Raw genomic sequence first — 27,241 nt, 5'->3', positions numbered from 1 at the left:
CTTAAATTTACTGGACAGGCAACGTCTGGAGTGAAGCGATTCACGAGAACTTTAAATAAGAATAATAATAACAATAACAAAAAACACAGCTATGACATTTGGCGGTTGTAAAATAAACTCCCAAAAATATTTTTAATATGTAGTGTTAAAATAAAGGCTTGTAAACAGTGAGATGTGCTATCCCCGCATCTCATGATATATTTGATATCCATATGAGGTATATGAGGCAAATTTTCAGCAGATATCAATCAATGGAAGACATTTTACAAATAATAATAATTAAAAAAAAAACAAGCATAAATACATTTACAAATGACACCTAATATTTACTAAACAAGGCAATTATCTTATCTGGACTAAGCTAACATTTTTGTCACTCAATTGAATGACTCATTCACAAACACCAAATAATCAGCAGAGCAAATGGGATAACTAACAACAATGTGACGGACGGATGGGACACACAAGGACACACACGGAGAACACACACACACACACACACACACACACACACACAGGGTAAGGCTCAAAAGAAGAAAAAAGTTTGACCTCATGCAAAAGGGATCAAAGTGCTCAATGGATTCCTCGCAAGAAATGTTGAGGATGAGGGCCACAACTCATCGTGTCAATCCGTACACCAAAGTCTGCCAGGAAAGTATGAAAAAAGTCAAGAAGCCCAAATGTTGAAGGGAAAACGACTATACAAGAATAAAACCACAATTTGCTTGAAAACGTCCTTCTTTCACAACTATAATGTTGTACATGAATAAGAGGAGGGGATATATATATAACAAGGGCATTAACACTTGATGGAGATGAAATTTCAAGAAAAATCTATGGCACATTTCGAGCAAGTATTAAAATGCTCATTGTCACTATAAGCTGGGAATTTATTTGGCATTCACTCCGCTCAATCCAAATCACATCTTGGCTCTCATTACCATTTTGTTGTGGCCCTTATTATACAGCTTTGCACACAAATGGCAAATGAAAAGGAAAGAAAAGGGAGGGAGAGCGAGCGAGCGAGGGAAGCGTTGAAGAGAGAGAGAGAAAAAAGTGAAGCGCTTTTCCTATTGCTGTCCACTAGCAACCCCTATTGGTCAACAAAAGGTTTTTTTTCTTTTTATTCCAATGACGTTTTTGCCCTAAACGACCCTTGTTCTTCCTTGATGGCCACCGTGATTAAATCTGTATCATAATATATATATATATATATTCTTATAAATATATATTGATAGATCATGTACACAAGCATGGTCAAGAAAAGACTGCATAATCTCTATATTGCCAAGGAGAAAGTGTTTTCAGTGTTCACACTCATTCATCATGTCAGCAACTTCTTGTTTCCTGAGTAGTACTTTTTTTTTTTTTTTTTGCATGACCAATCCTGGGCTATTATTTTATCGCTACACACTAGCTATTTCAGCTAACTGGTGGAAAATATCATAATATTAGTATCATCGCAAAAAGAATACGACACTTTCTGAAACGGTTGTAATTCATAAATAAAAAGGAAACTCAATATCAAGGAAATTAACGGTGGGGAACGAGGAGTGGCATCACAATCAGTCCAACACTAACTTTGACCTTTGTGGTCTCATCTGAAGCTTTGGCTGCTCGGCGCTTTGGAGACGGCGGCGGCGGGGCCCGGCGGCTCGCCCACGTCGGCCAACAAGCCGCTGTACCCTGAGAAGTCGGACACGGGCGTCCTTATCGGTTCTTCTGACTTGAATTGCGATCCGAAAGCCTGCGCAAAGTTTTCTATCTGGTAGGGGCTGGCTTTGGAGGAGGCCGGCGGCGGCGGCGGGAACGCGCCGACCGTTCCGCTCTTGCTGGCAGAGGCGTTGAGCTCCTGTGAGGGGGTGAGCTGGTGGTGCTGGTCCAGGAGGTGGAAGGCGGACTGAGGCGAGGAGTCGGCCGGCCCCGACGGCCCAAAGCCGCACTCCGAGTAGAGGAAAGTTCCGTAAGGGGGGAAGCCGGCGCCGTGGTTGCTGCGCTCCAAAGCCTGCAGAAGGAAGCGCGAATACTCGTTCGTCACCACGCCCTTGTCGCCGGCGTCCGGGGCCGGCTGGAGCGCTTCCACGTGCGGCTCGCCCAGATCGAAATGGATGTCTTGGTGGTGGTGGTGGTGCTGCTGCTGCAAGGCGTCGGGTTTGTTGGCGTACTGCTCCAGCAGGCTCTGCAGAACCTCGTCGGGAACGCAGGACTTGTCCAGGCCCGAGTCGGCGTCCGTCATCTGAAGGAGCGCGGGGAGCGGGGACAGCAGGTCGTACTCGCTGGTTGACGACGTGACGTTTTGGAGGTAGCGGCGCTTTTTCAGGAACTGCACGGCGCCGTCGTAGTTGCCCGCTTTTCCGTTTGTCTGCATGAGATCGTCGCCGGGCTCCACGGAATCCGCTTTCCCGCTTTTCCGATGGGCCTTCTTGAAGGCCATCTTGGGGGCGCGGCCGTGGTGTTGCACGCTGGGACCCGGCTCGCTTTGATTCTCCGACGGGTATTGGTGGACGCCGTAGGCTCCGTTGACAATGTGAGGAGGTACTCTCGAGCCGGCGTCCTCCCCCTGCTTCTTCTTCTTCTTCTTTCGGCCGCCTCCCTCGGCGGCAATTTTGGACCTGCTTTTTTTCCCGCCGCTTCCCTGAGTGATTCCGTAGCTGGCCGTGTCCACGCGAGCCAAGTCCAGCAGGCTGGGATCGGGCACTTTCCTCAAGGCATCTCCGCACGCGCGCTTGTGCTTCAGCAGTCGATCGGTCCTGGAAAAAAACTGAAGCGGACAAAGAAATGTTCAAAAAGAAAACAAAGAACGGATTGGCTTGCGAGAAGTGAAAATGTGCCACCTGTTGGCAATTGTCACATCTGTAGGGCTTCTCGCCGCTGTGCGTGCGCTTATGTCTCTCCATGTGGTACTTTTGGATGAAGCGCATGTTGCACTGGTCGCAGCTGAAGGGCTTCTCCCCTGACATCATCATCATCCCACAGTGAGGTGGGAAGTCCAGCTTACAGAAGGAATCAATCGTGCCGTGCCGTGCCGTGACTCACCGCTGTGGATCTTCTCATGTCGCTGCAGGAGGTACTTCTGGATGAAGCTCATGTTACACTGGCTGCATCGGAACGGCCGCTCACCTAAAAGGGGGCGGGCGGGCCGGCAGGCGGGCGGGCAGGCGGGCAGCCACGCAGGCAGGCAGGCAGGCAGGCAGGCAGACAGACAGACAGACAACATCGGTCGACCTTCTGGGCTCACGGGCAAAATATCAGCGGCGTGCATCGGCGTTACCCGTGTGAATAAGGACGTGTCTGCGCAAATGATAGGAACTCCTGAAGGCGGCGCCGCAGTGCTCGCAGATGTGAGGTTTCCTGCCCGGCGACACGCCGCCCCCCCCGTCCGGCATCGGCTACGTGCGACGTCCGAGTGGACAGAGGGTTACAAAGACTCGGTGGCGTCTACGGCAAGTGGCCTCAATAGCAAGGCCTCACAATTGATTTGATCAACTTGAAAATCAAGCGTGTCCAACCTTCGCCTCGCGCCGCTTCTTCCTGGAGCGGCCCTCTTGTCCGTCAGCGTTTGACCTGCGACCTTTCCTCCCGACGGGCTCCTTTCCCAACGGACTCGGCAGCTGCCGGCATGACAAAGGAGGACGCGTGCGTTTGTCGACAAGGGCCGGCCATCCAATTGTCTCTCTTTGACTCGGATGGTAAGTTGGCGGCGTAAACCAAGAAAAACATCTGCGCAAGTATACATCTTTGTTTTGGCTCGCTCCAGATAGTGTGAGCGCAGGTCACGTCGGCTTAACCTCGGGAGGCTGCCTACATTGTCACAAGCGTTTGAACCGGCGCAAAAGATGTCTGAGCGCCCGCCCACAAGACAGCTGTGGCCCAGCCAGCCCCCATGGGATAGGGAGAAAGAAGAAGGAGCTACGGCCCTCCTTTTTTCTATTTGCCTTGCAGAGCTGGCTCCAAAAGTGAAGAACGGCTGGCATTTGTAAAGGTAACGCAACCGACTTTACTCACGTCGGCCGCGTTGACGTCGTGCACGAGCAGGTTGTGGTGACCCACGGCCACCTCCAGCAGCCCCGCCGGGTAGAGCGGCAGGCGGTAGTCGTGTTCGCTCACTTTCTCCTGCTTGATGGCGTGGACGTAGTCGCCCGCTCCCGGCAACCCGCCGCCGCTGTAGTCGGGCGAGTCCCGCTCCTTCTTCAGGATCATCTCCTGCGGCCCCACGGAATGCAGCCGGGTGAAGCTGGCGACGGGCGGCAGGTGGCTGAACATGATCATGCCCGCCCCAAAGTTGGCGTCCACCACGCCGCCGTTGGGGCGCAGCAAGTCGTTGCCTAACTTGTCTTGAACGATGCTCATCCTGGCGGGCGAAATCTACGGCGTGCCAGTCCGTCTCATCCTGCCAGGAGAAAGGCGTTACAACGTGAAACTCACTCAGAGTTGACTGGGCCGATCCCGCTTTCAAATTGGAAACGAGGTGTTGCTGGGTTTTCAACATAGGACGGACGTATGAAACAAACAAAGGCAAAGGTGGGATCAACGCTGCAATTTGACGGGAAAAGAAAGCGCAAAAGAGGCTTGCTTCAACTGGACCCATTCAATTGGTGGGTCAACAAAAGGGCTGCGTTCTGGCACGGGGACAAATGCAAGCGCTTGCTGTCTGGCGGGGCGGGGCGGGACGGGACGAGACGGGACGGGACGAGACGGGACGGGACGAGACACGCCGTTCATTCCCCGCTTCCCATTCAACGTTAATCTGGGCCCATGTCTGATCCAGTCATCCTATTTGCATGAGGATTACACGCCAATGATTCCACGGAAGACACACATCAAATGGTGCGACAAAGTGCTACGGATGGTGTACAAATACGAATGATGGGGAATTGAAAAAGAGAAACTCCTTCATTGCGCACATTGATTGTAACCTTTAAGTCTGGTATGTTGTAAACCACGGGTGCTCAAACAGGGCATCGTTTGCCTTTTATCCATTTTGACATAAATATGGGTCCTTGTTTAACCATGGTGATAAATTCCTACTGCAACGATGTCACCCAAATTTCAATGCAAGTCTGAACGTGCCATCGTCTCTCATCACGAAGCTAAAGCTACAATTAGAGTAAATACGCACAGGAAAGTGCACTGCCCAAAAACCGACTTGCTCAAACTCTTACACCGCATCTATTGAAATCTTAAACTTGGGATCCAAATTGGCAACCCGAAGCCATTGTTTGCAAAACACTCGTCATCCCATTCATAGCTCATGAGCGATGACAGACCCACTACTCGCATTTATGACTCACTTTTCAGGTGGAAATGAAATGCTCTGTAGCGGCAAGAAGGCTAAGAATGATGCTAACCATCTCGCGGAGGCCCTCCGTCCGTCCGTCCGTCCGTCCGCCGTCTTGTTCTTTGTGATGCGGGACAATAATGAATGCGCGCACGCACGCACGCACGCACGCACTTTCAGCAGCGCACATCAGCATCACCACAGCGCGCAAACAGCAAAGCCTTCAGAAAGCAGACAAAACGATCTGTGGCCAGGCGCTACAACTTGATCCAAAAGTTACCTGGAGTGCTGAATTTGAAGATCGTAGAGGAAAAACGCTCGCGATCAAATAACCAAGGACGACAGAGCAACTACTACTTTTCAAATAAAAAAAATGGAATTTTTCATTCATATAGACTGATTTGGCGAGAGCTGGTGATCCTCTTTCATCGGACACCGGAGGGAGCGAGCGAGCGAGCGCACGCGTTGGGTGGAGGGAGCAGCGACCACGGGCATGACCCACAATAAAAGTCCCGAGCGAACAATATGATGCTCAGTGCCATTAGCTTAGCAAGGCTAACCTAGCGGTGGGTGACTGGGAGACGGCGGGCCAGACGGCGGGCGGGCCGGCCGGCCGGCCGGCGGGCGGGCGGGCGGACAGCTTTTGTTGTCTGTCCCGCACGAGAAGTTGCAACTTTCCGAGACGGAGCCGCTTCGAAGCGGACTTTTTTCTTTTTCTTTTCTTTTTTTACCCCAGCCGGCGTCTCTTACCGGCGCCTGACCACTACAAGCCGCTCCTCGGATCGGCGTCCTCGGCGCTCCGTTTCTCCCCGAAATCTAGAGGCAAAACATTGTTCTCTCGCAGCTCCCGGGTTCTTCCATCTTGGCTGCGCGCGGGGCATTGTGGGTCTTGTACGTGCACGCGCCCGCACACGCGCTCCAAACATTTTGCTGTCACGATTATGGGCCAGAATGTAGTTTTGCATTGAAATGGCTTTATTAGTTCTAAATGTGTAACAACGGATGGAAATCAGAGTCGTCCAAGTCTGATAGTTTTGGACTACAGATTAATTGTGGAAATGTAGTCATTTTGGAGCATGGACTGGCAAGTGCATGGGAGAGTTTAGAAGGTTAAAAAAAGAAGAACAAATCCTGAACACTGAGCCTTCCTCAGTGGGAATGAAGACATCTAAAAAAATAAGCTTAGGGCAATATAACAACCCACAGTCGCAGAAAAACTCCAAAAATCACAATGCGAGCGACCAAGGATTTTGTTGCCTTGAATGTCAGAATACATTGGAAAAAGTCAACACAGATGATTTCTACATTGTCTCGTGCTGTCTCTGTGCACTGACAAAGGGCAAGAACGAGACGAGACGAGCAGAGCAGAGTCTGCTGCGTGCACACCTTCTCCAAGGTGGAGCAAACAAAGGCAGGAACGTGCCGGCTGCCCTCATGAGAGCGTATGGGATGACGAAGACGCTTGTACATCACTGATTCATAATTCAGAACCTCTTTGTTTCTTCCTCCTGCTCGCCATGAATCTAACTAACAAAGCATGCGGATGTTCCCAAAATCAAGAAAAGTGAGCCGCGTAACAGATGGCGTTACCGGGCGGGTGGGCGCTCTAATCCTCCCTCAAAGATCACACTTCCCTTTTGTTGGGCCAGAAAGTTTGGACGAGCCAGGAAAAGAGCAGACAGCTGTTGTCATGACATTCAACTTGTCCCGACGCACAGGATCTAAATCAGTATTTCTTTGCATTCTGTTTTTGTTCTAGTGTTTTGTTATGTGTTTTGTCTCGTATTATTCGTGAGTGATGAGTTACGAGCTTTCGTCACGGAACGAATTACACTCGCAAATAGAAAGTTGATCACTGAGGGAAAAAGGTACGTATCGCTGAGGAATGTAGCTGCACTTTGGTCAATCCGCCTCTAGATGGCGCAATCGGCCACTAGCTTTCGAAAACGCGTGAGCGCTATCCTCATAATACACGTACGTATAAGCCCATTGGAAAAGGCCACGAGGTGTGTACCAAAAGGGGAATTAGTGGCTCCAACTCGCATACTGATCAAATCGGGCAAATGAAGCAATAGGAGGGACTATTGCTGACACACGTGGTCACGCGTAACTCTCTCCTGCTCTCCTTTCTCTCGCCCTCTTGCACGCACGCAGGCAGGCAGGCAGGCAGGCAGGCGGGCGGGCACACCTCCTCATCCACCCTCCTCCTCTTCCTCTTTCTCAGATGGAAAGGCAAGCTTCGACCGGTGGACTAAGCGCAAGCACTAAGTGAAGTCTCCCCGTGCGTAAAGGGTGACCATGGCGCCTTTTACGCGCCGCAGGTAACCGGAGGAAACGATGGAGTAGTCGCTTACTTTGTATCGCGCTGAGATGGCGGCACTTCGCAGGAAATTCGGCGAGGACTACCAGGTGGTCAGCACCAACCGGGCTGGGGGCGGCGGGTTTTCGGTTCCAGCGGCCAAGAAAAAGAGGCAGCGCTTTGTGGAGAAGAACGGCCGCTGCAACGTGCAGCACGGCAACCTGGGCGGAGAGACCAGCCGTTACCTGTCGGACCTTTTCACCACCTTGGTGGACCTCAAGTGGCGCTGGAACCTTCTCATCTTCATCCTCACCTACACGGTGGCCTGGCTGGTGATGGCGTCCATGTGGTGGGTGATCGCCTTCATCCGCGGCGACCTGCAGGAGCAGCAGCAGCAGCAGCAGCAGCACGCTGGCCGTGACGCGTCCTACACGCCGTGCGTGGCCAACGTGTACAACTTCCCGTCCGCCTTCCTCTTCTTCATCGAGACGGAGGCCACCATCGGCTACGGCTACCGCTACATCACCGAAAAGTGTCCCGAGGGCATCATCCTCTTCCTCTTCCAGTCGCTGCTGGGCTCCATCGTGGACGCCTTCCTCATCGGCTGCATGTTCATCAAGATGTCGCAGCCCAAGAAGCGCGCCGAGACGCTCATGTTCAGCCAGGACGCCGTGGTCTCGCAGCGGGACGGCCGGCTGTGCCTCATGTTCCGCGTGGGCAACCTGCGAAACAGCCACATGGTGTCGGCGCAGATCCGATGCAAGCTCATCAAGGTGAGTGAGGTGGACAAAGTATGTCACTCCCGTTTGCAAGCTCATCAAGGTGAGTGAGGTGGACAAAGTATGTCACTCCCGTTTGCAAGCTCATCAAGGTGAGTGAGGTGGACAAAGTATGTCACTCCCATTTGCAAGCTCATCAAGGTGAGTGAGGTGGACAAAGTATGTCACTCCCATTTGAAATTCCACTTCAAAAATGAGCAAAAAGCTCTCTCCAAATTCTGCACGAATGCTACGTCCCTTTGTTTCTTTGACAAAAGTCACAAAGTTATCTTGATGAGCATTGGCAAAAGGCTCAACATTGCCGAAGCTTAATCGGAGCCTTTGGCAGCGAATGTACTATCAAAACAATAATATGGTGGCTCACATGTGATGGAGGCGGCAGCTATTGAATTTCCTTGTTGGCCTACTAGCATTACGCTCAGGCCACATTGACTGATGCGAGAGAGAGAGCGAGCGAGCGAGCGAGCGAGCAGGTGTCATTGCGCAGCAGACGCTCAGCTTTTTAGGTGGAAGCAAACAGCTCACACGCTGGCTGCATGGCCTTATCTGCTATCAGCCGGCCAGCAGGTGTGAGATAAGAGGCTGACTCCGCCATGCCGTGCCGTGCCGTGCAAGTCAGGTAGGTGTGAAAGCAGGAGCACACTTGGCCTTCCTTCCAAGAGACCCGAGTAGCCCAGTGAGTCAAATAAAGCTCTCCCGGAAGCCAGCGCAAAACATCAAATTGTATTTATGGCACCTCGGGACTCACTCGCACGGGAGCTTTTGCTTTCAACATCTCGGACGACGGCCACCTCTGCTCAAAGCGCCCATAATCCAATTTTACCCCTGGAATTTGTCATCATCTCTGGAAGATGACCATTTATAACGTTGATGTCGTAAATCTTTTTTTTTTTTATCTACTGTGTGTTTTGTTGGGGGAGCCACCTAAAACCTGCAGCGGAACAAGAGAGCAAAAAGGATTGACCGAGCGGCTGCTCTTTTAATTATCATAATTGACTTCCTTTCCACATTCAGCGTGCAAAAAGGGGCTGTAAAAAAAGAAAAGAAAAGACAAACAGCATTAGCTGGGAGCTGCTTCTCTTAATGATGCGTGAAGGAGGAGGACTTGGACTTTTTCTTTCCACATTGGCAAGCATAAAGCATCAAGGCGCATGTTGGACCAGAAGAGATTTCAGGTCGGGAAAAAGCAGCCAAAGGTTTGCCAATGACAGCAAGTGTCTTGAAGCCTTTGTGGATTATTTCCACTTGTTGTCATATTCATTTCAATTTGGCAAGGGAGCGAAAAGGCCAGCAGGCTGGCCAATAGGCCGGCCCGACCGACCGACCGACCGGTCGACTGACCGACCGACCGACCTTTTCCCACTTGCTTCTTTCTATTGGGCAAGGTGGCGGCTCTTGACTCACGGGCCACTCTTTTGACTTTTGGAGACAATTGGTACGTCCTATTTTGAAAGCCAAAGAAAGGGCCCTCCTGTGGGCCGTTGGGTGGCGGAGCGGCCTTCCTTATTCCTCCGCCATCTGTTTTGCGTGAAACAATAGCGGCTCTTTGGACAGGAAGTTGTTGGCGTGGTGGATAATTGGCGGCTGGCTGACAGCTGTCAACAGGAATGATGAAGGAGGTGGAAGATGAGACCAAAAGGAGGAGGTGGAAGATGAGACCAAAAGGAGGAGGCGGAAGATGAGACCGTCACTCTCAGTGAACGGCCCAACGAGGGCTCACTTGGCGGGATGACGTGCAAACCTGCAACAAAAAGACCTGCATGCTTCCATGACAGGACAGGTGCACTGAGCAGACATCATCTAGCTTTCTCTATGATGCACAAAGCTGTTCGCATCAATAACAGGAGCCATGGGATTGCATTCAATGTTCCATCTTTAGTACGCGTCAAAGAGCGAGTGGCCCTTTTTCCACTGTGGATTAGTCCGAGTCTTGTTTACTTCTAGCGCTGGCCATTACGGTTCATCTCTAGAAGAAAAAAATATATAAAAATGGGATCGCAGTAAGCACGATCGTATTTGTGCTCGGGTCGGTGTGTGAATAACCACCATGTGCAATTTTCTCAATATGCAAAGAAGCAATTAGCTTTGCTTTTTGTTTTGGTTCATCCGTCATTCAGTCTCGCCAGACCCCCGAGGGCGAGTTCCTGCCCCTGGACCAGTGCGAGCTGGACGTGGGCTTCGGCACGGGGGCCGACCAACTCTTCCTGGTCTCGCCGCTGACCATCTGCCACGAGATCAACCCCAAGAGCCCCTTCTTCGACCTGTCCCAGCGCTCGCTCACCAGCGAGCAGTTTGAAATCGTGGTCATCCTGGAGGGCATCGTGGAGACCACCGGTGAGCCACCACCCAGTGGACAGATGAGTCAGTCAGCGCACATAGAGCCACTTTGCAAATTCGGCGGCTTTTTTTATTCCTGTGCCGTGCCACCGTGTGTCACCGTGACAAATGCGGCAAGCTTCCCGAGCCGTCAACTGAAAAGCGGGACGTCGGCGTTTGGGGGGGAGATCATGTTCAAAGAAGGATAAAATAGCAATCGCAATAGATAGTATGCGTAGATAGTAAAAGATCATACTCAAAGCTCCAAAATCCCTCGACTCTCTTGATCACCAAAACGGTGGCAGTGGCGGCGGCGTCAACTAAAATGAGCTTACTGCCACTTTTGTCTTCCCTGAATGCTGTCAGTGGGCAATTTCTCCAACCCGGCGTATTTACCGCAAGACTCTTTTCCCCGCGGTGTGCTCCGAATAAATCCCTCCTTTCTATTCTCTTCCCCAGATAACACACTCACTTTTAACCCGCTGCTAGAGGACACAGCGGCCAGCTCAATAGGCTTAGCACATTTCAAAAGGGCAGGGGGCGTTGGATGTATAGAGGCGGGCGGGCGGGCGGGCGGGCGGATGGGCAGGCGGATGGGCAGTTTGCTGTGGCCACGGGGTCTGTGTTGTGATGATAGTGCCGTTAAAGCAGCGTGCCACTGCAGGTTTATGGCTCGCTATCCCTCAACTGGAAGGCTTTATCCTCAGCCTCAACTTTGGACGCATTACGCTGTCCAAAGGAGGATTTGAACACTTTTGCAATAGCACTCGACGCTCTTCACGCTACAGTACAACATTGTTTCGGTTGCAGGCATGACGTGCCAGGCGCGCACCTCGTACACAGAGGACGAGGTCCTGTGGGGACATCGCTTCCTGCCCGTCATGTCCCTGGAGGAGGGCTTCTTCCGGGTGGACTACTCGCAGTTCCACAGCACCTTCGAGGTCCCCACGCCGCCGTATAGCGTCAAAGAGCACGAGGAGAAGAATTCCCTGCCGTCGCCCGCGTCCACCCCGGCGCCGGCCGAGAGCCGGGGGGCCCGCCGCGACCGCGTTTTCTCCGTGGACTGCATCAGCGCCGTGGCGGCGGCGGCGGCGGCGACCGCCGGGGCCCGGCTGCCCAGCAAGTTGCAGCGGATCAGCTCGTCCGGGAAGGAGGACCTCCAGAGGAAGGTGTTGATGCTGAGCTCGCAGCGCTCCGAGAAGGCCTGCAGCACCGGGGACCTGCCGCTCAAGCTCCAGCGCCTCGGATCCTCTCCCGGGCCCGACGACTCGCTGGAGGCGGGATCGGAAGCCGTGTCCCAGTCCGCCGGGGACCTGTGCCCGCACAGCCCGATGAGCACCTTGTGCCCGACCCAGCCGCACGCGCGCAGCCCCCTTTTGTCGGCCGGCGGGAGGCCCCAAGACAACCTGCCTGCCAAGCTGCGCAAGATGAACCGCTGAATTTTGGGACGGGGGGGAAAAAAAAAACCCAAACATTTCTATGTACACATATATATCCCAAATGTTGAATGAACCCTGAGCAACTCTGACGTAAAGGCAACATTGGCAATGATTCACCAAGGCGCTCAGTGCCATAGGAGCCTCAATTGACGACATTCCACCTGAATGTCGCATAACAAATGGAGCCACCGTGCTGCATGTACACAAATCTTAGTTGTATTCATGAATAAATCATAATCACCCTTCTTGCGTCTCTTTTGTCAGCCAGTCAGTCAGTCAGTCAGTCAATGTTTCCCAAGCCTTCCTGAACCCAGACCTATGTTACACGGGGCCAAAAATCTCCAGATGCCATGAGTTCAAATGGAATAACGGAGAGTTGACATCGTGTAATACAACGAATCGGCATATCATGTAATAGAAGAACGTAATGCAATGAGAGTGCCCCCAAGGGACCGTTGATATCTCTCGTTCACTCTCAATGAGGATGACGTTAACAACAAACATCCAACGACCAAAGGCAAGCAGCGATCAATGCTCTGAGAGTGTTTGCCTGGAACGGCCGGCCCGCTTGGAGGAAGGCAAGCTTGAGCTTGCGGCGCTCCCATCGCTCATTACAAAACCATTGGCAAACAGCTGGTAAAGGGACGAAGAAGAGAAAAGACTAGATAAGCTGTGCTTTTCTAAAATGATCCTGATGATGGGCCGCCTCTGGGTGGCTAAAAGGGAAGTGGGCCTCAATGAAAGGAAAAACAAAAACCAACGGTCGTCTGCCGTCAATCAAATGTGAGCATTGCCGCGCCGACCGCAGAAATTCACGACACGAGAGTCCAAATTGGAGTCGCATTGGATTCGTAAGCCATTGTTTTGCAGCAATCGCAGCGACATATCGATATCTTGCCAGTGAGAGCAATGCCGGCAGCCACGTGTTGGGAGAAAAGCAGATCTGAGCATCTACGACCGCTCTCAAGAATCAAGGTGGCTGGGGGGGGGGGGGATCAATAGCTTCTGATGGAAGTTTGGCCTCACGGGGAATCGATACACGGGACGGAGACCTCCCTTCATGGTGCCCACACCTCCGGCAGGTCGCGCCTTTGTGTGAATTATTCACACCGCGGCAACCCGCAAATGGGATTCGCCCAACGTGAACATTCCAAGCGATCAAAGGCCAGGCGTGGAGAACATCTGCGGCCGCCCGCCCGCCCACCGCAAAAGGCAGCCAGGGGCTTTCACGTATCCAATTTTCATTCACGCCAACGCCTGCCTCCCTGCCTGCCTGCCTGCCTGCCTGCCTGCCTGCCTGCCTGCCTGCCTGCCTGCCTGCCTGCCTGCCTGCCTGCCTGCCTGCCTGCCTGCCTGCCTGCCTGCCTGCCTGCCTGCCTGCCTGCCTGCCTGCCTGCCTGCCTGCCTGCCTGCCTGCCTGCCTGCCTGCCTGCCTGCCTGCCTCCCTGCCTGCCTGAGAAAGAGGCCACATTACATGTGGACATTATTAAAAATAAAATGTTCTTGTCCAAGACGGCAGAGGCCAGGTGGAGCCGGTAAACCAACATCAGCTGTTATTTTCTTATTCAAGTCAAACTTTTTATCATTGTTTTTTTTAATACAGCTAACTTCTAATCAAAAGAAAGAAAGAACAGCAAACGGGGCGAATTTGCCATTGAGCTAGGAGAGGATTTGCAGCAATTCCTCCAGCCTCAAGAAGCTACTGATGTGGGTGCCCTTGGTGGGAGAAACAATGACAGGCTTGAGAAACGACTGTCGCCATGGTAATGTTGATCAGAATGCTACTTCTAACAATAATAACAATCATAAGTGACAGCACCCTGCAAACACGCTTGATCGCCATGCTGCTTTTGTCCATTTCAAAAGCTCTTTTCTTACTGTTGGACACTATCCATCTCATTCGTCTTTCTGCTTATGCTCCCCCGTCCCGACGGTCACGTTAGCACATTGAGTGTTTTTTCCCAAGCTGGACAAATAGTTGGTCTGGCGCTATCTCTGCTGCGAAATTGTACTTGTCAAACACACGCGGCGACGGTGGCGACTGCAAAAAAAAAAAAAAAAAACGCTTCCATGTTGCCCGAGTAGCCCATTCCTCTTCCGTGACATTGATGATGCTAGCCTGTCTATGTTAGCATTCATGAAGTTAGCATACTTTTGTTGGGCACAATTAGGTTTCGGTTGAATTGTCGTTCCCTCTTCGAGGAAATTGCCAAATTGAAGGCAGCACCTAGCGCCTATTGTGCTGGCAACAATTGTTGAGTATGATTCTAAAATTGTCTTTGTCCAACGAAAGGCCTCCCATGTAATAGACACGTCCCTCCCTCGGGTCCATCTGTCATTGTACTTCATCAATAATACATGCATGCGTCCAAATAAATAAATACGTCTGTTAACAAATAATGAAGTGCTTGTAATTAAAAAAAAAAAAAAATACTGCTTTCTAGTGGTGGCCTCATTTGTAGGTGTCAAAGTAGAATTACTGCGCATAGCCAGCTCATGCCGCGACTCTGTCCCCAGCACACGTGCCTCATGAATTACTACTTTCCACTGAGTTCAAGCGCTTTTGTTCTCACCCAACGCCTGGCGCACACATAAGCAAAGTTAAAGCAAAAAAGTGATCATCTTTTCTCATTGGAGAATGAAGCCAAGCAGCGACCTCCACTCTTAAGAGCAAATGGCTGCCCATTCCTTTCCACTTGACGTCTGATACGCTTCCTGGAAAGAAGCGATGGATGATTGGGTGACGCTGTGATGATTTTAGCGGCAACAGGAAGGGCACACTGGGCGGGCTTTTTCTCGGCCGCCTGCCGGCTTCCTGCCGTCGCCGCTTGATACGAGAACTACATACTACGTCTACCCAGTCTATAGTCTACCCAGAACTACCCGGTCGCCGATACGGACGGCCCGGAGAAGCGCTTCTGTTAAGCGCACCGAAACTCCAGCTCGATAGCCCAGTTCCGCCGTTCCGTCAGATAATTCCCACATTGAGATTCATCGCCGCTTGTTTGCCTCCCGGATCTTTTTTTTGTGGTTCTTTTCACAGACACAGACACGCCACACGCCAATTAGCCGAGTCGACGGCCGTCATATTTATTCATCAATAATTAGTGTTTGTGCCGGCTCATCCGGAGCAAACGTTAACACGAGCCGCCGCCGCCGCCGCCGCCGCCGTGTTTCCCCTCTGACAATTTAAGCAAAGGCTTAATCGCTCCATTAACATTGCAACGGTGGGACGGATGCGCGTTACTTCGACATCCCTGGAAAATGTCTCGGACAAATTGCGACCCCCCCCGCCCCCCTTTTTATGCAATTAAGAGAGAACCGTTGGTGGAGAAAACATAAGGCTATGTTTTGAAATGGAAAGTGGCGGACAGATGGCTCGTGACACGGCTCCAGACGAGCGCCCAAAACTTTGTGTGCCGTTGACGGGAACAAAAAAGCCAATAGAGCAGAGGGAACGTGTGACACCAGCAGTCTCATCTCCCAGCAAAGTATGGATTCTATCTTCTCCAGCTAAACTGTGATGAGGAGAACAGGTTGCTGCGCTCAACAGATGGAGCCGCTCAAATGCGGCCAATCCAAGCGCTCAATGTGAACGAGAATGCCCCGGAGCCAGTCTGGTTGCGCTGGCTGGCTCCCACCTGCAATAAACCAGCGTGGCTGGCGCGGCGTGGCGTGGCGTGGCACCCACCCACCGGAGGCCCCGAAGCAATAACAATGCAAACATAACGGACGGACCGTTTGCCGCTTTCTTAATTATCCCTCCGTCCACAGCAGCAGCAGCAGCCGGCAAATTGGCCTCACATTAAACGCGGCCGGTCAGCCGGCCAGCCAGCCAGCCGGCCAGCCAGCCAGCCAGCCAGCCAGCCAGCCAGCCAGCCAGCCAGCCAGCCGGCCAGCCAGCCAGCCAGCCAGCCAGCCAGCCGGCCAGCCAGCCGGCCGGCCAGCCAGCCAGCCAGCCAGCCAGCCAGCCAGCCAGCGCTGTCCACACGGAGCTTTGCTTCTATGGCCACAGGAGGGGGAGAGGGCTGATCATTTTCATTCCGTGGTCCTCAGCTACGACGCCAAATGCAATTTCGCTCTGATGGAATAATATCCTCTGAAAAGACAATCACGGCGAGCGGCCGCCCTTTTGTTCTTTACGATGGTGATTGTGAGATGGCCAAGACGCTAAGTTGTCTTTTGGAGTATAAAATAGGACATCTGGCCACGTTGTTTTTGTTATTTGATGGCGCGGGTCTCGGGATGAGACGCTCTGCTCTTTTTCCATTTGCTTCCCCCACACTTCAGTGGCAGCTGCCAATTGGAAAAAGAAAGAACATTTCTCACGGGGGGTCCCCTGGCGGGGTCCCTTGGCGTGCCAAGGCGACGGTGTGACGACAGCGCTTCTTGGCAGGAACGAGTCTGCGGCTGCTCGATTGCCCGCGCGCGGTCTGACTTTTAATGAGGTCGTGCCCGATGACTAGTGTCTTCCGCCGGCGATGGCTTGGCTCGGTACGGCCATATTATTTCTTTGATGCGGCACTCGCTGGTGCGGCTGGTTCTCGTTCGTTGAGACTTTTAAGATGGTGGCCAAAAGTCCTTTCATGTATAATTGCTCCGTTTGGACAAGGACGACATCTGAGACCTCTTTGTCTGCTGTCCTTCAACCTTTTGAAGACTCCTGTTACCAAGTGTTCCGATGGGTTCATTCCCGGGAGAAAGAAATCCATTTCGGGTCTCTTTTTCAAGACAGACTTTGGGCTTCAAAGACAGGAATTGGTTTTCAAGTTGTTGGCTTTCAATTTGAAAACATTCTTTGAGTTTGAAATGAAACATTCAAATGATGTTTAGCCTTTCAAATACGGCTTACGCTTTTAAAGAAGGCCTTCAAAATGTTAAGATAGGCTTTCAATGATGTGCTTCAACTGAGGCTTTATATTTAGACGTATCTCAAGTAGGGCCTTCATTGGGACGCACAAGCCATCCCCAATAACGTAGGATGATGGAGATTAGCTGCTGCTGCCCCTCTCCTCCATGTGTCCGCACATCTCGCTTCAATTAGAAACGAAAAAAAGGTCAACGGACGCCGGACAGCATCCTGGCCTCGTGTCCCATCCGTCCGCCACGCTCGCCTCGGGGCCGAGCGAGCCGGAAAGGTCGCCCTCCTCCGAGGATTAATATTCAAATCGGAGCCGTGCGCAAACAGCAGCTGAGGCCCCCACCAAACCCAAGAAGGGCAAATATTTTAGCGCCGCCCGCCAGCAGGCGCAAAAATCAATTTTCGTTTTCAGCCTACCGTAACTCAAGCCAAAAGCTTAAACTTGCCGGCGAATCGTCAATTAAAGAAAAACACTGGCGCGTGACCTCAAAAATGTTCTTAAAGCCACCGAGGAGTAGAGAAAAGCTGAGGCCTCGGGATGTTGATGTCTGGCAACAAGGCTAGAACAAATTCAACAAGACTAGAACACTTGGCCTAGCTAGCCAAAGCTCATCCGGGTGGAGGAGGGCCCGAGTGGATGCAACTCGAGTTGCACGCAAGCACGCAAGCACACGCGCCTGGGATTACGCTCCAGCCTTGATTGTCGGGCTGCCGCGGAAACATCTCTGCTCTTTTGCTTTGCAAAGACGCAATGCTTGCACAAAGTCATCAGGCTTGCTTGCTTGCTTGCTTGGTGGAAAAAGATGCAGCATTAAAAGCCTCAGCAGATGGAATAGTCCCCCACATGTACGGCATATGCACACAATACGCCATACGTTTAGTTCTCCAAATGGGCTTTTGTGTTGTAAATATAAACTTTTCTTCTTCAACTCCAGCCAGCCTCAATTTGAAAGCGTCAGTCGCTCGGTCGCTCGGTCCCTGCGTGTGCTCAGCGATAAGAAGCGCCAAGACCAAACGGCACTTCCTTATCCCAGCCAAAGCCACAACAGCGACGTCTCTCTCTCTCTCTCTCTCTCTCTCTCTCTCTCTCTCTCTCTCTCTCTCTCTCTCTCTCTCTCTCTCTCTCTCTCTCTCTCTCTCTCTCTCTCTCTCTCTCGCTCTCTCTCTCTCTCTCTCTCGCTCTCTCTCTCTCGCGCTGCGTAAATCAGCAGGCTGGACGTTCGGGATGATCAGCATTTGCTCAACAGAGGAACGAACGGGCCCCGCCGTGACCTTCGGCATCTTGCGCCGTTTGCACAGCCCCACCTCTCGGCCTTGGATAAATGTTGCCATTAGCATTTTGACATTTGCGCTGCGGCGCACCGGGTATTAAAAGCCACGTTTGCAGCCTTGGGCGCGGTGGCGCCGGCGGCGGCGCCACCGCGCCACGTGCTCCTTCGTCCTTTGCCTGCCTGATGCCGTTAGACGGCTCGCTAGCATGGCTAGCTTGAGTGCCCCGGCGTAGCTTCTGGAGTCGTCGCCAATTGCTCGGCTTTCGAATACGGCCTTGGCTTTCAAATAAAGATTTGAGGCATTTCAAAATGCCTATATTGACGTAGTATTCAATATGGCGTCATGTCTCCTGATCCGCTTCTCTCCAGGGAGCTCTCAGAGACGTCCGCGTTGGCGGGCGGGCCTCACCTCTCGACCCAATGTGTGAGCGTGCAAGTGGGTGTAATGGGGGGGGGGGCTGTGCACCCTATCGCTAATCAAATCAATTCCAATAGAATTGACGCCCTAGCATTATGTGGGAGGGCTTGCTGTAAAGAGCGCCTGCTACTTGCTAATTGATGGCTTCTTGAAATAACAAGAAGAGCTCGTATTCATGTTGCAGCAGATGAAAAATGATTTTGTGAGGGGAGAACGCTTAATGAACGCAATTAGTGTCGTCCTGACATCATCACCATAGGTCGTTTGTTCTTTTTTTCCTTCCACTATCACACATGTAGTACGTAAGAACAGTATCGTCAACAGGGACAATTGGAGGCTTCAATTAACAAGCACTTTCATCACCTTCAGTGACGCGAGTGGACGTGATGAGCTCCTAAGCGCTCAGCCTTCAACCCAATGATATTAGTTAGCATCACACTCAAGTACGCAAATGACAAATATGCAGTCTTGCCTCGTCTCCCCACATCATCATGCGTGATCAAGCGGCACAAACTCACTTTTTAGATTTGACAAGATTAAACACATCAAGTGAGACGGCACAGGGAGATGGCGCTCCAAATGCCACGCACGGGCAGCCACGTTTCTTTGCCATGCAATCACGGACAAAACGAGCGGTGGAACGTTCCCGTCATTTGGCGCTGCGCAAACGGGAGACACGCATACGGACGGGGTGTGAATGAATCGGGGGAGTCACAAGGGAGGATGTTTTGACACGAGCGGGTGAAGGCGCCAACACGTCGCTGACAGATGATTAGCGTGCGGCGTTATCGGGAGGACACCATGGCGCTCGACACGTCGACGGAACTTTCCGGGAGACGACGACGGCAGCGAGGAATGTTCCGTGACGTGTGAGGCCACCGTGAGTGCGACCGGGGTCATTTATTTCCATGGAAATGGAACGAAGCTAAGCATTTGGTTTTCTTGCTATGACAAGGTCAATTTGGGGTGCACTCTGTCTTTGCCTTTTGTTTAGCATTCAAAACAGTAAGTGAAACTAAGACTGAAAAGAAAAGTGGCCACTACTCCACCTTTCCAGCCCAAGCCCGGCGTTATTAGCATCAAAGCAGGGACACGCAAGCATGCACGCATGCGTCGGCAGCGAGCTGCTAAATGCAGAAAAGATAGTACGACATTAGTCACAAATGCACAGACTGAGGAAGCTCTGCAGCAAAAGACCATTGATCGTTGACATGTAATCACAGTTGGCCGCTTTCGACTAATTGAATTGCCGGTGTGGCACATCTTCATCAGGTGAGAGAGAGCGTGGACAGCAAGAGCGAGCCAGCCAGCCGGCCGGCCAGCGAGCCAGCCGGCGTCCGTCGTCCAGGCCCAACACACAAGAGCGATTACGCCACTTGAAAGCGCCTCTTCTGCTGCCATGTAAATATGCTAAGCGGCCAGATCGGCGCTCTTCGTAATCACCACGAGGACAATGACACGTACGTGCTGAAGTACAACGAGCGAGCGAGCGAGTGAGTGAGTGTGGCTGATTGCGGGAGGAGGCTAGTGCTACATGCTAACGAGCTCATGATTGAGCAAAGCAAAATGGAGAACAGGGGCCCGCATCTAAAGAAGCGCAACATTGAAAATTCACGTTTTCTCGTCAAGAGAAATCTTCCTGTTAAGCCTTAAATGGCAACATGCTAAGATGCTAACCCTCACTCCAAGAGGAACCAGTTTACCTTCCAAAGAATCTGAGCATATGACACGGAAAACATTCTCAGTGCAGATTTTCGCCATATTCGATCGGCTCGTAGTTTTGGGGAATATTTTGCCTCCATTTGCGCAGTGTGTTAGCTGTACTGGAAAAGAGCATCGGGATGAGCTTCACGCGAGGCTCATTGACCCCGATTGACGTTAAGGGAGGTGGTTTGTTCAACGGGGGCGAGGAGGAGGCGTCGGCCCCGGCAACCAGGGGGTCCATACGGGTGCGTTTGTTTGTACACTCATTACAAAGCTCTCCAGTGGCGGCATCCCCCACTGCCCCCCTACTCCAGGCGCCTTTCATCTCCATCGTCACGGGAACGGGAGCCACAAGGGAGAGGTCGTCGGCAGGAAATTAGGCGCGTGACAAGATAAGAGGCAGCGTTCTGTCTGTATCTGTTCCCTGGCAACTGGCGAGCAGGAGCAGCTGGGCTTCACTCAGAAAGAAAGAAAGAAAGAAAAAAAAAAAAAAAAGGTAACCGCTGATACCAGTGCCCCCCGCCGCCTTTGTCCTTTCTAAATCCTGCTCAAAAAGTCTCACACGGCAGGCAGTAAGGCGAGGCGAGCCAGGCCCGTCGCTGCTCGCTCGGCTTTGCGGCCCGGCACGTGAGCGCGCCCCGATCAGACCATACCAAAGCGGCCGTCCCGCAGCCGCGAATGAAACTTCACCGAGACACAAGTTGGTATGTATGTATGTATGTTCCAAAGTGAACAAAACAGCAATCGATATTCAGACCAATCCAGGGTGCACCCTGATGGCCCGAGATGTTACGAGACAGGCATTTGATCAACCACTCATCACTTCTCTCACTGGAGAACTAAAAGAGAAGAAGGCCACGAGGGCGGGCGAGGAGTCTTTTTTAATATAAACAAGGTGCTGATGATAAGCCGCTTGGCCGAGCTAAATCAGCGTGACACGCCAAATCAGCGGGAGAAAAGTGAGCATCTGCTGATAAAGAGCATGAAGGATGTGAGACGGAAGGTGAGCAAGTAGGGCGAAAAGGACCTTCTGGTTAACTCCTGACCCCCCCCCCCCCCCCTTGACCTTTTGGCTTTGATGCTAACATTGATTCAGAGTGAAGTCACAGCGGGATGTCTGGTGGAACATTGCGGCATCAATGGGCGAAAAGAAAAAAAAAAACACGGTGACCTTCAAGCGCATCGCACAGTTGGTGACGGCTCAGAACGAGAAACAGACAGCCAAATGTGCTTACTTGCTTCACCTAACTTGTGTCATTTATGGCAGGATCGACATACAGATAGCGCGACGCTTGTTTTGGATCATATTGAAGGCCGCAAGCGCACCGAACGGTCAGTCATTTGCCGATTGCGTAACTAGGACCGCTGGCCAAAATAAAAGCTCTGAGCTTCAACCAGAAGTGACAGTCAGATGACTGGAAGACACGGATGCCTTTCGTCCGTCCGTCCGTGCTTCCGTCCGTCCGTCCGTCCGTCCGACCGACCGTCCTCTGCGCTAATTCTCTCTTCTAAAATTTGTCGGGGCTGGAACGGAACGGATTTTTGGACTCATCTCGGCGGCAAAGGTATCAGAACACAAAAGGCGCGAGCGAGCGAGGGAGCTGTTCCTACGGCAGTAGCCCGAGGTGTCTCGACTTAGCCGCTTTGATGATGCAAGCACGGGGATTACTCGAGTGCGCACGGCCAGAGAAAACCTTGAAAGAGAACTGTGGAGATCAGGAAAAACGGAAGCAGAACATTTTCAGACAGCTGACTCACCACCGACAGGATGAGCCGAGCGCCGCCGTCTGGATTGGGAGGAGCTGCTATTTTCACACGGGTTCCTGTCGTACCGGCTGTCTCCGGGCGCTCTCAGAAACCTTTCGACCCCTTCCCCGTTTGGCTCTTTTCCTAGTTTAGCTGCCCGACCAGCTGGCCGGCCGGGCCTGGGCCAGCCCGGGCCGCCCGTTCCCCCCAGGCGCGCGCTCGCTCGCTCGCTCGCTCTCTCGCTCTTCCACGTGGATCAAGCGGCCGTGTCTGGCTCAAAAATGCTAATAGGAAAAGGCCTCTTTTTCTCTTCCAAATATTTGGGGTGGCAGCAGACAATTTGGGCTCCAGTTTGAACCCAATTAGCTCTTCTGCTACTTTTCACAAAGGCAACGTTTACATTCTTACCCGTGTCCTGCACTTACTTAGAGCTGGGAATTTGTAAGAAAACTTTGGGGGAAGTGTAGTTTGCAAATGGTGGTTTTCGTTCGCGTGGCTATCGATTGGTGTTGCTGTTTTTGTTAGCGATCCAGTTCAAACGGGTTCAACGGCCGGGAAGCTGCCGAACCCCAGAGACGCCGCTGCTGTGCGCCTGCCTGCCTGCCTGCCTCCCTCCCTGGAGGTTCGGGGCTCAGCTGGCGTTCAGCTAAGCGTCCCGTAGGAAGCGCCGCCGCGTAAGCAACACCACATTCACGGGGGTGGGGGTGGGGGGGGTGGAACAAAAGCAAAGCTCCCGTACACACCTGAGCCGCTGCGCCCTCACGCTTGGATGCTCCGATGGTCACATAAGGCTTCTAGGAAAAAGCTGCCACGGAAATCACATCTCACTTTGCTCACGGTGAAAGTCGAGGAAGGGAAAGAGGAAGAAGAGGAGTTGCTCCAGGCTTTCCACACACAAAGAAAGGTGATGGATGGTGCTCATGTGGACTGCTGGATGCTTGCGGGCTTCATGCCAACAAGCACACAAAACAAAACAAAACAAAACAAAGCAAAGCACGGATGGAGATGAGGGAGACTACGAGAACATGCTCAGGTGCGGGTCACGTCAGTCACGTGTGTGAAGCGCCCATATCCAAAAAACCCTTTGGATAACTCGATCAGCCAAAGATGAAAAGAACTGAACTGGGTGATTCGCTCACGTGCCACTAGAGGGAGGCAAATGCGAAGAATGGCGGAAAACGCTGCAACGTTTCAAATGAGACTAAATAAAACCAATTCGCGGTAAGCACAATTCTATCCAGTTGCAAGAAGCACAAAGAACAATGGGAGCGCTTAGAAGCAACAATGCTGCTCGATGAAAGGTGATGAATCATGTGAAGATTACATTCAGCCGCCGCTGGCTGCAGCGCATCCAAGGTCACACACATTTCGTCTGTTCTTCCTCCAGGGTCTTCTGAATGGATCCTCGTTGGCAAACTCAGAAAGGCACGCAGGCACTCCATGCCAGACTGATTACATAGTGCACAGCACCCATTATACTCAATGCCAAGAACGCCAGTACAAGCTTCAAAATGATCCTAACGAGCGCTAGCTAAGTCATGGAAATGAATCAAGAAGACGTTCATATTGACTTGAGGTCTGCGTGAATGATTGCCAGCTACATTTACTATCGTGTGTCAGCTCAGATGTGTTATTTCAAATAACGCACATGGGAGGGAGGGAGGCTGGGAGGGAGGGAGGCTGGGAGGGAGTTCCATCATCATCATCATCATCATTTCACAATGTAATTAAAGTGGATGTCATCCATATCATTTTTTTCTCATCTACTTCTTCCCGCTGGTGCGTCTTCTCACATCTCAGATTCCCTGTAGAGCGAAGGTGGGTGCACGTGTCACTCCATCGTTCCCCCACACAGCCACTTGACATGCTAACGTGATGAATTTATTCACACGGTTTGATTGTTTATATCGCACAACGTAGCCTGCGGAATGCTCTCAATCGAGGTGACGAGGAAGGATGCAAAATAACAGGGGCGCAACTTCCTATTAGCGCTTGCACGCAACGCTTGTCCAATGCACCACGCCGCCAACGACAAGGAGGGAGGGAAGGAAGGAAGGAAGGAGGGAGGGAGGGAGGGAGGGAGGGAAGGAAGGAAGGAAGGAAGGAAGGAAGGAAGGAAGGAAGGAAGGAAGGAAGGAAGGAAGGAAGGAAGGAAGGAGGGAGGGAGGGAAGGAAGGAAGGAAGGAAGGAAGGAAGGAAGGAAGGAAGGAAGGAAGGAAGGAAGGAAGGAAGGAAGGAAGGAAGGAAGGAAGGAAGGAAGGAAGGAAGGAAGGAAGGAAGGAAGGAAGGAAGGAAGGAAGGAAGGAAGGAAGGAAGGAAGGCCATGCATGTGGTGGCAGCACCGGCAGCAGCAGCAGCAGCAGCATGTTGCAGTGCTTGCTGGCTTATTAGCTTTGAAAGGTGAGGCGTGGATAAGCTTCCATCTTCCAGCCAGTTAGCATTGGACACTATTGGTCTGAGCAATAGAAATGCAAATGGCTTCTTCTTTCTGCCTGTTGCCTTTGCCAGATGTCGTCCACACGCACAATGTATGTGCTGACAGTTTGCGGAGAACAGAACAAAGCGTGGGCATGGCATGGCATGGCATGGCCCGGCCCCGGGCCCAGTGGAACGCCGTTTTGTTTGAACTCTCCGCCACTCCACAGCGATAGTGGGCGAGGAGCACGGGAAAACACACAGCCCCCGCCCCGCCCCGCCCCACCCCAGCCGTGCACTCGACGGAGGCTACAACATGAAAGGATGATTTTCGCCATAAGCGATGGTCCTTGTCGGGATTCTGTCGAGTCATGCTTTTCCGCTAAGTGCTAAATTAGCATTTGAGCTCTAATTAGCAGCGAGTGTCAATGAGCGAGCCCGTCGTGCCATTTTTTGACAGCGCGCTGTGACTTCGGCAGACGTGCTGCGTTGATCCGGGGCAATTCTCGACGTGATTTATGAGCTGCATGCCGACAAGCGACAAGATGCTCATTTACAGTGCGTCTCTGCAGGGATTTTGCGCAACTGTGACACAACGTGTATTGTCACATGCTGGAAGGCAAAGCCGTTCTGAAGCTATGATTGATGGGCTTTTTAGGCGTGACGGGGAAAGCGCTTTGTGGAGATCCCAAAAGAGTGAAACTCAATTTCAAAACTGGACACACCAAAGGCAAGAGTATGGTTAACAACCCGATCTACTCCTCACCTGTCAATTGCCTATTTAGCTATGATCGAAAACAAAAACAAAAAAAAGGACGTTATCGCTGAGAATTCACATGCGGAGCGCAAGGCCGTGAGATGAACTCGCTTCATTGGCCGCGGTTGGACGAGCGTGAGAAAAGCGCGAGCTGCAACTTTCCGCCGTCAGATCCGTCGATATCAGAGATTAGAGCGAGAATCCGAGGAGAGGAGAGGAAAGGAAAGACGATGTGGCGGCGATGTGGAGATAAAAGAGAGGGAGCCTGCTGCTGCTACTGCTGCTGCTACCGCTAATCCTGCTGTACTCATTTCACTCAAAGTGTGGGGAGGAAAAGTGAGTTTAGGAAAAACATGACTCTAAAAATAAAATCCTAATCCAGGTTTGTGATCCTAATTTAAAAGTTTAAGGCTAACCCTGTTTTGAAAGCTTTACACAAACTCCAAATGGATATCAAACCTCAACCATGAAGAAGAAGATTGTAGTATGAGCACACGCCCGTACGGCAGCTTCCCCTAATCTCTGAGGAAGATGACAAAAGACCACTATTGTCTTCTGAGGGATGGAAGAGGATCTGAAGCCAAGAGAATAAAGCGCCGGCACAATTATTTGGACGAGAGCCCGGCTCAAGGACATTGCGCCATTCCAGATGAAACACGCGCGCGCGCACACACACACACATCATCATCATCACACTCCAGATGAATCTATAGAATTCCCTGCTCAAACACGGATGCACTACTTTAGATATAAGGCACATTTTAAACACCCAAGCACACGCTGCAAGTTAAAGCGATATCGCCAACTCGTGGCCCGGCATGCATATTACAGCATGCTCCAACTTGAGAGACTAAAACGTTGAAACATCTTTGAGCGACCAAAGTCCAGGCGCTCTTTCATGTTGCACTGACAGCCGCCTGGCTGCGCAGCACTCAGCAAATGACATCTCGATGGCCTCTGCCCTTTCCATCACTCTCCCTCCCTACCTCCCTCCCTCCCTAACTCCCTCCCTCCGCGTGTCTCCCGAGGCAGCGCTGATGTTTGATGAGCTGTTGAGCGCTTGTCAAGAAACTCACGACAACGGAGACCCAAAGAGGAAATAAATAATGCCATTCGTACGCAAAAAAAAAACAGAAAGACACCTACGGTAACCAGGCTCGGACCAGCCGAGGTACCAGACTTCAAGAGTGGAATTATCTTTGTGCTGGCTGGCTCGCAGCGGCTGTGGATCATTCACTCGGTGCCAACTCCAGTGTAAAAACTGTGAAAGATAAAAAGGGGTAGCTTAACAGAGGTGCTTTCTGCAGGCAGCCATCCATCCATCCATCCATCCATCCATCCATCCATCCATCCATCCATCCATCCATCCATCCATCCATGTCTGTAATAGAGCGGCCCACCACTGCAATTGCAATGCAAAGCACTTCCGGTGAATAAATGCACAGCAGCACGTCACACAAACCGGCATTTTCCTCAACTTTTCCCATCTGCACAAGAATCAATGTGGGGGAATACTGGAAAATTGTAACAACAAGCAAAGTCAAAAGAAAATCACAAGACAGAAATTGTTTGGTGTCAATTAACAACGAGCATTGTTTGACAGACGTGAAGCGACATATGGTTCTCACTAAAGGTGTGTTATAGCATGCGAGTGCGTTGGACTACATTATTTTACATGCCTCATTTATTGACTTTCGTTCGATAAATCGGCCGTAAATTGCATGACTTTACCTTATGCTGCCCTTGTCTGCAATAATTCGGTGAGCTCTCAACAAGACGTTTTGCACGTGACTGGATACGTTACGTTCAAGTTACGTATGACGTCACGGCGTACATCATGCTCAAGACGTTAGTATCATTTTTCCTCGCCTCAATCTTTTTACTGTAAGAAAAGCAAAATGCTCGATAACATCAACGTCCAAAAAGTTTGCTTACCTTACTGTGGTATCCGTGCGCCA

General features: G+C 51.7%; 2 protein-coding genes across 9 annotated transcripts; one reads left to right on the top strand and one right to left on the bottom strand.

Moving 5' to 3' along the window:
* Positions 1–105: 105 nt before the first annotated feature.
* Positions 106–27,235, bottom strand: LOC148384705 (zinc finger protein 281-like). Of its 5 annotated transcripts, XM_088356942.1 has the most exons (10): positions 27,015–27,133; positions 26,430–26,544; positions 7,891–8,299; positions 7,633–7,798; positions 4,006–4,390; positions 3,510–3,611; positions 3,272–3,389; positions 3,037–3,120; positions 2,835–2,953; positions 106–2,761 (listed from the first exon to the last, which is right to left on the bottom strand). In XM_088356942.1, the coding sequence occupies exons 5-10, from the start codon at positions 4,348–4,350 to the stop codon at positions 1,598–1,600; spliced, it is 1,932 nt and encodes a 643-aa protein (XP_088213068.1). In that variant the 5' UTR covers positions 4,351–4,390; positions 7,633–7,798; positions 7,891–8,299; positions 26,430–26,544; positions 27,015–27,133; the 3' UTR covers positions 106–1,597. The 5 variants fall into 5 exon arrangements, with proteins under 5 accessions (XP_088213068.1, XP_088213070.1, XP_088213069.1 ...); XM_088356944.1 differs by lacking the exons at positions 7,633–7,798; positions 7,891–8,299; positions 27,015–27,133 and adding an exon at positions 27,219–27,235; XM_088356943.1 differs by lacking the exons at positions 7,633–7,798; positions 7,891–8,299.
* On the top strand, positions 6,752–12,356 carry LOC148384706 (G protein-activated inward rectifier potassium channel 1-like). Of its 4 annotated transcripts, none has more exons than XM_088356952.1 (5): positions 6,752–7,252; positions 7,503–7,599; positions 7,666–8,350; positions 10,474–10,690; positions 11,483–12,356. In XM_088356952.1, the coding sequence occupies exons 2-5, from the start codon at positions 7,577–7,579 to the stop codon at positions 12,109–12,111; spliced, it is 1,554 nt and encodes a 517-aa protein (XP_088213078.1). In that variant the 5' UTR covers positions 6,752–7,252; positions 7,503–7,576; the 3' UTR covers positions 12,112–12,356. The 4 variants fall into 4 exon arrangements, with proteins under 4 accessions (XP_088213078.1, XP_088213076.1, XP_088213075.1 ...); XM_088356950.1 differs by having other exon boundaries at positions 6,752–7,284; positions 7,433–7,599; XM_088356951.1 differs by having other exon boundaries at positions 7,236–7,252; positions 7,433–7,599.
* Positions 27,236–27,241: the final 6 nt, after the last annotated feature.

This window comes from Syngnathus floridae, chromosome 17 (assembly GCF_059516105.1).
Source record: "Syngnathus floridae isolate MCC-2025c chromosome 17, RoL_Sflo_1.0, whole genome shotgun sequence".
Lineage (NCBI taxonomy): Eukaryota > Metazoa > Chordata > Actinopteri > Syngnathiformes > Syngnathidae > Syngnathus > Syngnathus floridae.
This window is presented reverse-complemented; position numbering and strand designations above follow the sequence as displayed.